General features: G+C 39.5%; 2 protein-coding genes across 7 annotated transcripts; one reads left to right on the plus strand and one right to left on the minus strand.

Moving 5' to 3' along the window:
* Positions 1 to 483: 483 nt before the first annotated feature.
* LOC122305015 (uncharacterized mitochondrial protein AtMg00810-like) lies at positions 484 to 1185 on the plus strand. Its single transcript, XM_043117277.1, has one exon. The coding sequence runs from the start codon at positions 484 to 486 to the stop codon at positions 1183 to 1185; it is 702 nt and encodes a 233-aa protein (XP_042973211.1).
* A 444-nt stretch (positions 1186 to 1629) lies between these two features.
* LOC122305521 (uncharacterized membrane protein At3g27390) lies at positions 1630 to 7241 on the minus strand. 6 transcript variants are annotated; one of them, XM_043118119.1, is made up of 10 exons: positions 6993 to 7241; positions 6503 to 6611; positions 6186 to 6414; positions 5657 to 5793; positions 5275 to 5563; positions 4978 to 5084; positions 4507 to 4672; positions 4197 to 4392; positions 3847 to 4090; positions 1630 to 2613 (listed from the first exon to the last, which is right to left on the minus strand). In XM_043118119.1, the coding sequence occupies exons 1-10, from the start codon at positions 7084 to 7086 to the stop codon at positions 2550 to 2552; spliced, it is 1635 nt and encodes a 544-aa protein (XP_042974053.1). In that variant the 5' UTR covers positions 7087 to 7241; the 3' UTR covers positions 1630 to 2549. The 6 variants fall into 6 exon arrangements, with proteins under 6 accessions (XP_042974053.1, XP_042974050.1, XP_042974051.1 ...); XM_043118116.1 differs by lacking the exon at positions 1630 to 2613 and adding an exon at positions 3290 to 3576 and having other exon boundaries at positions 6993 to 7240; XM_043118117.1 differs by lacking the exon at positions 1630 to 2613 and adding an exon at positions 3290 to 3576 and having other exon boundaries at positions 6186 to 6378; positions 6993 to 7239.
* Between the last annotated feature and the right edge of the window lie 1721 nt (positions 7242 to 8962).

Genomic DNA, 8962 nt, shown 5'->3' on the forward strand with positions numbered 1-8962 from the left:
TCATCTCCATCCATACTGAACCCACATCACACATTCAAGCACTTCAAGAACCCATTTGGCGTGAGGCGATGGAGCAGGAACTCACTGCATTAGAGCTTAATGAGACATGGTCTATCATCGAATTACGCCCTGGCAAGAAGCTGATTGATTGCAAATGGATTTACCGCTACAAATTCAAAGCCAACGGCTCCATCGAACGTGCTAAAGCAAGATTGGTGGCAAAGGGCTTCACGCAACGTGAAGGAATAGATTTTCATGACACGTTCTCCCCCGTTGCTAAGATGGTTTCCATCCACACTCTGCTTGCCATAGCTGCCATTAAAGGGTGAGATTTACAACAGTTAGACTAAATAACGCCTTCCTGTAGGGAGACCTCGACGAAGAACTATACATGTGGCTCCCACCAAGTCTCGCTTCCTCAAAGCCAAATCAAGTCTGTCACTTACAGAAAAGCATTTATGATCTTTGACAGGCCTCCCGCCAATGGAACATGAAGCTTTCATCTTCTCTGGCCGAGTTTGGATTTGTCAATCTAAGTCAGACTATAGTCTGTTCATCAAACACACGACCTCCTCCTTCACAGCTCTATTGGTTTACATCGATGACATCATTGTCATGAGCTTGAACCACACATCCACGGATGAAGTCAAGAAGCTTTTGTCCACCAAATTTAAGATCAAGAACCTGGGCTCACTAAAATATTTTCTTGGAATGGAAATCGCTCGTTCAAAGAATGGCATTCAAATTTGTCAAACCAAGTACACCTTGGACATACTTTCTGAGATGGGCTTGCTTGTTGCCAAACCCTCCCCTTTGCCAATGGAACCGAATATCAAACTTCATAAAGACCAAGGTGATGTTTTTCAAGACCCTACCCAGTATCGAAAATTGGTTGGTAAATTACTCTACCTAACCAATACACGGCCTGACATCAGTTACATCGTTCACCTTCTAAGTCAGTTCATGGAGACACCACGAGTACCCCATTATGATGATCTCCTTAAGATTCTTCGATACCTCAAAGGCAGCCCAGGCCAAGGTTTATTTTTCCCCACTACTTCCTCACTACAACTCACAGCATACTGTGATGCCAACTGGGCAAACTACCCCGACACCAGGAGATCAACAACCAGATTTTGTATCTTCATTGGAAAGTCTCTTGTTGCCTGGAAATCAAAGAAGTAGAACACAGTTTCACGATCCTCTGCTGAGTCGGAATATAGAGCCATGGCTGCCTTTGCATGTGAACTTACATGGCTTTGGTATTTTCATCAAGATCTTCTCATTCCAATTTCCACTCCCGCTACCTTGTATTGTGACAACTTAGCTGCATTGCATATCGTTGCCAACCCCGTTTCCACGAGCGCACTAAGCACATCGAACTAGACTGCCATCTAGTTCGTAACAAAGTAATGACTGGACAAATTGCCACTGCCCACGTCCATTCTTCTGAGTAGTTAGCCGATCTCCTTACCAAGCCCATGCATGCTCCAACGCTTACTCGGTTATTGTTCAAGATGGGAGTAATAAACATATACTCTCCATCTTGCGGGAGGATGTTGAATTAAAGGACACAAATGGACCTACAATGGCCACCGTTCCACCTGATAAGGATGCAGCAGTCACATGAGGCCACTCTGCCAATTTTGTTATGCATTATGAGCTGTCATTATTCTTTTATTCATTTATGTTATTTTACATTTGTAATCTATAAATAGCAAAGCACAGATTGTATACACGAGTAATATATGAAATACGTTTGCAGTTATTCCTTTTCAGCTTTCTTTGCTCTCATACTCTGCTTCCTTTCACGTTCTTTGCATTACTGTCAATAGAAGATGATGTGCTCCTTCACGGTTGGTTGGTTGGTTGGTTTTGATCCATCAGCATACATTTTTTTCCTTCCCCTTTCCTTTGCTGGCTGAGGCTTCCTCTGGATGATGGGCTTTTGGTTTTCAGATGGGATTTGGCTCTCAAATACAGGCTGGAGGGAGTATGGCCCTTTGAATATCTCTGTCTATTAGGTGCTGCTATCAGTTCTTCTGGTGGGGTCGAAAAGCTCCTGGAAAATCATTGCGCCTGGTTGATGTAGTCTCCACCCTCATCCATGATCCGTATTTTGAGCTATCTGGAGGGACTGTGTACATTGGACATGATTGAACTATATGGCCGTGTCTTCCACACCTGTAACGGAAGTCGGATAGACATTTGTATTTGATTAGAATTTTCCGCTCTTCTCCATTTGGTCTAGCTAGTTCGATTCCGTTTGGTAGGGGTTGTTCTATGTTCAATTTCGCCTTGAGCCTCAGATATCTTTGCAGCGTTACTCCAAATATAGAAGCTTTATCAACTTATAGTAAATTCCCAGCACTTCACCTATCCGTTCCGCATTCTTATTTGTGAGCATATCCATCAGTAGCCCATGAATTTGAATCCAGAACGCTGAGTAGTTGAGAGCAATTTCATTGATACTGAGTTCAGGAGGCCAATGCCTTAGTACCATGTGGAAGCCTTTGAAGTTCCATGGGCGACTGGCTAAGATCCTATCTTTATGATGCTGTCGTGGGAATGTGAAAAGGAACATGTTGGTGTCGATGTCTTCTATCATGAGGCCTATCACAAAGCACCACACTGCTCTTATTGTTGCATGAAAGGTGTCTTGTTAAGAGGTTTCATGGAGATCAGCTTGCCAAAAAGAGTGAGATTGGAGAAGTGATTCGTTAGGACATTTTCTGATTCCAGTTGAAGGTCCTTCCATGATAGAGCTTCTGTTTGTGTGATGAGCTTGTCTATGTCAGATGAACTTGAATACATTTGCCTTGTTGAAGCTGGTTGTGGTTGTGTGGTTTTGGTTTGGAGGGGGATGAAGGGTGTTTGATGGTGGTTAGGGGGCGGAATGACTACTGAGAGGGGACTAACTCGCTTAAGAGGTAGAGAGGACTCATCTAGAGAGAGAGAGAGAGAGAGAGAGAGCTGGAGAATAACCTTTTTATATCTCTAATTGATTGATATAATAATAATATTTTTTATACTTTAAATTGAAGTGAAACCAAAATGATAGAGAGGACCAAAAATATTTTACAGAAGTAAAGTTACAAATTAATGTGATTTGTTGCAATACAACATATTGTACAGCCATTTTTCAATACAATAGATCTAACATATAGTTATATAAGTTTGCGAGCTTCACTATTATGAAATCTCTGTGAACCTAGTACAGAAGCTCGTGCATCAATGGATATGGTTAATGCTGAAACAGGAATCCGATGGCAAAGTACGAAAGAGCACATATCCCTTAATACCATGGCTATTATTCTTTGGAAGATGCAATTTTACAAGCTCATGATTTATACTACATTTCCATTGTCATAGGTCCTATGTTCTTTGTTTAGAGTATCATCTGAACCTTTCTCCTCCTCACTTTGAATGCAGCTCCTGCTGTCTTTTAAGATTTCCCGCATATGATTAGCTGAAGCACTAGCCTGAAGTGTTTCTATGTAAAGCAACTTCACCAAATTCCTAAAGCGACGTCGGAAAGTTGGTATCCGGGACATTGAAGCTACAATTCCTTGTAGTCTAACGAAAAGGGGAAAGGGAAAGGAGGGGGGAGAAAACCAAAATGAGTCTCATGGACGCTATTACATTAGTTAGGAGATACATATTAGAAAATTAAGTCCCCGCCAGGACCTTTTTTGTTCCAGTAAAATGCATGTATGCATGCACCGATATTGAAGTAGTAAAAGGGCTAAAGTCAGTCTTCTCTGGAGTAAATAGTGGATGCCCAGGGAATATATTAATTTATTTTTAATGTAGAAGACATTAAGAAAACATGATAAATAACCATACCTTCTAATTATGGATTGCAACTGTGCCCTTCTAACTATGTCACTCGAAGCAAATTCAGTCCCATCCCACTCCTCGGGCTTTTCGTTTCTGCATCTAATAACAAGCTCTCTCAGGCAGTTTTCCTCAATTTCATCTAAATGGACTCTCTTTAATTGCTCTTTTATGACTAATAGGGGTCCAACGAACCACTCGAACACTTTATCCCTTGGCCCGTTCATCGTCGTCAATTCCACTTCATGATCAGCTGGAAAACTCAATTACATGCATGATATATATATCTTGATTAGACGTAGTCAGTTAGCTATGTACGTGAATGTAAGAAAAAATTATACAAAGCTCGAGGGACATACAGATCACCAACCCAGATGAGTTGGACTTTCCTGATGCAAGCAGGCACTGCAATATAGACCAAGCAGGTAATTGAACGCCCAACTTCTTACAATTACCCTTCAGCATGCATTCCTCGATGTCCTCGAGAGTTATCAGACCATCATGGAGGAGAATTCGACCATTCACCTCGCAAGATTTAAAAAGCCAGTCCCATACCTGTGAGACTTAAATACAAACAATTCATTAATATTGTATAATTGTATTCCACACAGTTCACAGCTAAGCGTACCAAGAAGATCGAACAAGTGTACCTCACGTACGAGTCCTTACCTGCATAGGTTTATATTGCTGAATTTCCCATTTCAATGTACGTGATTTTTCTGTGATTAATTTGGACCTGTATGAGTTCTCCCTCCCATTCTTTGAGTCAGTATTATGATTCTCGGCTAGCTTTTTTCTCTCAGTACTGGGGCCCATGTTTCTACGGTATTCAGGCCTGGCTGTCACAACTTTGTCTCAGATTCATCAAAAGGCAATTCGCGAGCGTTTAGTAATAATTAAGAATACGAGGTTGCAAACAGGATTTCAAAAACTGATGTACCCACTTCCTCCATCCTCAATGCAACATTTCACTAACATAATACTAAAACATGTTTGATTGATTTCCTCTTAATATCAGGAGAGATCTAAAAGAGAGAGAGAGAGAGAGAGAGAGAGAGAGGAGAGAAAAAGAGGGGGGTGGGGGACGGGGGAGAGCAGAACCAAAAACTACGGAACTGGGTAGCAATCCCAAAATTGTACCGCGGAAGGCAGGATCCCTCCCTCAAGTAGAGTAAATCATTTGCATATTCATCGAACAGCGAAACCACAGACACAATATATGCAAGTCCCATCAGAAGTGAGCCTTCCTGGAATTTCAGAAATCTCGGTTCAGATTGAAGTCATAGTTTAAATTCATCCGCATATTAAATATCATTAAATATCATACAGCACGAAAACCTAAATTCATCGACATGATAAGAAAAAACATAAATTTATTTACGGCCTCAAAACCTAAATTCATTGACATGATAAGAAAAACAAGTTGTGACAGATCACCTGATAGACAATAACTCCGCTGTAGAGCCCCAGAAAGAAGCTGGAGACAGTAGCACCTATCACGCCTCCCACAACTGCCAAAGGCCATAAGATGATAGCAAGACCAGCAAACGGAACACATACTGTCTCCAAAAAGGGTCCTTCTCTGCCTATCAAGTCTTCCAACAGCCTCTTCCAGCCCTTGAAGAGCATGTAAGGGCTTTTCCACAGAGCAACAGCGGTTATTAAAATCACATCTACCGGCAAACCAATCAGACTTGCCAGCAAACAACCTGGCAATTTTGATAATCTAGCAAGGGAAAATGGAATTATGTCTTAAAGAGTTAGTGAAATTATGCTTTCTTCAGCATACGGAAAAAGGCTAAACAAGAGTCGTACTCACTTTATGTCCGTTGGCCTTTCATCCGGAAGCACTGTCTCAATTAATTCATCCATGTAGGAGAAGTATGAATGGAAGCAAAAGTCTGTGAAATCCTGCACTACTGTGCAGCCTACTTTAATCGTGGACCAACAACCATCCTGGTGTAGAAAAAGCGAGCCACTGACATGAATTGCTAAAAATTTAATGCCAAAACAAGTTAGCAAAGCTTTATACCAGCTATTTGTATGGATAAGCCAACAACGAAGATAATGCAAGTCCCGTCAGATCAGTGATGACTTTTAACCACAAACCATATTTAAACCGACGAAGTCAAGATGTAAATACGAATAGATTGTTCAGAAATTAAGGAATAATAGTCAAAACATTATCAGCTCCTATTTGGGATATTCCTGATTAGAATTATAACATTATAACCGAAGATATTACTTGTTATGTAATTTTCATATTCAGGTTAAGACATATGTATGGATTTCAGTGAAAATGCTAGTCCTGAGAAACAAACAGAGCGAAAGCATAAAGAAAAACTTACAACAAAGCAGTGGTAGAATTTGTCGGTGACATTCCCTCCAACAGCCTCAAAAGTTGCAAGAAGGGGCGCAAAACATCCATATGCTACTCCGCCTAAAAGGCTTCCAACAATTCCAGAGATTGGCCAAAGGACCAGAGGCACTGGTAATGAAACTAGCACCACAACCTTTAGAACAGGCCCGAGCTTTTTGGTTCTGAAATTATAGGCCAAAAAATGGAACCGTTGAGAGCTACAAGGCATGAAAACAACTTGAGAAAGTGAACCACCATACAGATTACATACATCTAAATGCTATGTAACGAATACAGTGAATTTACTTTGCCACACAATAGTAAGTCCAGACAAAATGTGCAGTCCATAGCCCCATTATAACTGCCGAGTTTCCGATCAATATGATGCCTAATACTGCTGGTCCAACAAGTGCCGCTGCCAGAGGAATCAAATTATAAGAAGGAAGCATCAGACGCCAAGCCATTCAATTATATACGTATACCATCGACATCAATTATATATATGTTTATATATATATATATACACGGTAATAGGCCTCGATTGCATGAGTTCAGACGAAAATATAACTGAAAGTTTATTCAGTCAAACATATGGGTATGCGCAATAACAGCTCTGCGTAGATACCAAACCAATAACAGAAATACCCCAAAGGAGAAGAAGAATTAGAAGATCAAGAAGAAGTAGAAGAAGATCAAGAAGAAGAACACTCATTAATTTAGCAAATGAGAGAAAAGAAAAAGGTGTCTTAGTACTCGAGTACACATGAATATATAGACAAATACAATAGGATGATACCTTTGAGGAGGCCGAGGATGAAGAGCAACAAGAAGAAGGGAAGAAAAGAGAGAAAGCTCCATAGCTTGGCCAAGAAGCCTGCGGGAACCTCCATGACAGGTAATTGCGGTGGTGCCTGGAGGGCATAAAAGGAATGTCAGAGTAAGTGCAAATTTTGTTATGAAGATCAGAGAGCTGCTTCGCTCTTTTTTATTTCTTACATATCTTGCTTAGTCCTAAAAGGAAATTATTAACGATTCAGTGTGAAGAGTATCAGAGAGGAGGAGAGGTATGGTTATTGAAGTGGGCAACTGCCAGATTGCCCACGTGGCAGGAGGTGGTGACCGAGGTTGACAAGTGGCCAGCCATGCATGGATGATGTTGTAATCCGTGAACACAAAAAACAAATGAACAAATTAAAGAAGGATTCGAGCCAGACTATTAATTCAGAAATGCTAAATCTTTTATTTTTTTATAAAGATAAATAATATATTAATTAAAAGGTAGTACAAGAATTATGAAAGGCTAAAAAGCAAACACTTATAACAAGTAATTAATGCAGAAAAAGAAATACAAAACAAACTAGAGAGAAATCTCTTTGAAAAAAACTTGCTTTCATCGCACCACCGCTCTTTGAGAAGAAGCCGCCTCACCATCTCATTCATCTCCACCCCCTTCTTGGGTGAATTCTGGGAAGAGAAACCGACAAATAATTAATGCAAGAATGAACTATTCAACATATATATATATATATATATAAATAAAGGGGGACAAAATGAACTAAGACTGTTCATCCAGGCTCCTTTTTACCCAGCCTGACCCAAAGCCCAGATAAACGGATTTCTGGTTGCGGTTTTTGGCCTGGGTTAAATCCGGGCCGACACTCGTATTTTGAAATCCGGGTGGACCTAGGCCAGATATTGGATTTTAAACTTGGTTCCGTTTTTTTTTTTTGTTTTTAATAAATAATTCAATAAAGAAAACCCTCTCTCTCTCTCTCTCTCTCTCTCTCTCTCTCTCTCATCTCTGTGCCAAAAATCCTCTCTCAGTCTCTCCGAAACCCTAGCTGTTGTCTTCATCCTTGTGCCTCGTGTTCATCTTTGTGCCGATATATGTAAGTAAATGCTTTTGTAATGCCACTGTCTTCATCCTAGATGCTTTTGCTGGTTGATTTTATCTTGTTTTGGCCAATTCGTCTCTATAGTTTCTGCGTCTATGGTTACCCATTTTGAAAAGTTAATGAGTTTGTTTAGCTTAGACTGCCACTAGCTTTTAGGTTTGTTTTCTTTCTTCTATGTTTGTTGATTTTGGGTTTGTTTTAATGAGTGTATTGCTGTAAAAGATTTGAGGAGTATTTTAGTGCTCTGGATCTTAGGCCTGCTTTTTCTTTTTGTTTATGGGTTAGATCCGTTGTCTTTATCTCTGAATAAGTTTTCTTCTTTGTTTCTTTTGTTCTCTATGTTTCTTTTGTTCTCTATTTTTTTTTTTTGAAATATTTGTTCTCTGTTTGTTGATTTTGGGTTTGTTGATTTTGAGTTTTTTTTTTTTTTTTTTTTTTTTTTTTTTTTTTTTTTTCTGTTCTTTGGAGAAGATTTGAAGTTTTATATTGATTGATCAAAAAATAGATATGTTGTCGATAGCATACTTTATATAACAAGGGGAAGAATGCAATTTTTTATTATCTTGGTGCTACTTTGTAGATTTGGCTTGAAGTTAAGTCTCATGAGTTCCTTCTGTAGAAAATTTTTGTATCTCTATTCTAATTGTTTTCTTGTTTGTCTACATGTTTGTACTATATACAACAACCAAGGAAACTCCATGTTTAGTGCAGATAATGACTATGAATTGACTTGCCTTGTGAAACCTTGGAAGTTATTTTTAGAGCATATTTCTTCATTCGTGGGCCTTTCGTTTTTGAGAGTGTTTAGCCAAAAATTTGCAAAAAAAGAGATTAGATTCAGTCTTACTACACTAGTTGAACTAAATCATTG

The sequence above is a fragment of the Carya illinoinensis genome, chromosome 3 (genome assembly GCF_018687715.1).
Source record: "Carya illinoinensis cultivar Pawnee chromosome 3, C.illinoinensisPawnee_v1, whole genome shotgun sequence".
Lineage (NCBI taxonomy): Eukaryota > Viridiplantae > Streptophyta > Magnoliopsida > Fagales > Juglandaceae > Carya > Carya illinoinensis.

What these genes read in the sequence shown, in the direction of transcription:
- LOC122305521 (XM_043118116.1), bottom strand. Translation starts at nt 7,086, where the DNA reads ATGGAGGTTCCCGCAGGCTTCTTGGCCAAGCTATGGAGCTTTCTCTCT. An exon ending in CATCCTCGGCCTCCTCAAAG is followed by an intron (nt 6,612 to 6,992) that starts GTATCATCCTAT and finishes TTCCTCTGGCAG; the next exon opens with CGGCACTTGTTGGACCAGCA. An exon ending in GCGGAGTTATTGTCTATCAG is followed by an intron (nt 5,085 to 5,274) that starts GTGATCTGTCAC and finishes CTGAAATTCCAG; the next exon opens with GAAGGCTCACTTCTGATGGG.
- LOC122305015 (XM_043117277.1), top strand. Translation starts at nt 484, where the DNA reads ATGGAACATGAAGCTTTCATCTTCTCTGGCCGAGTTTGGATTTGTCAA.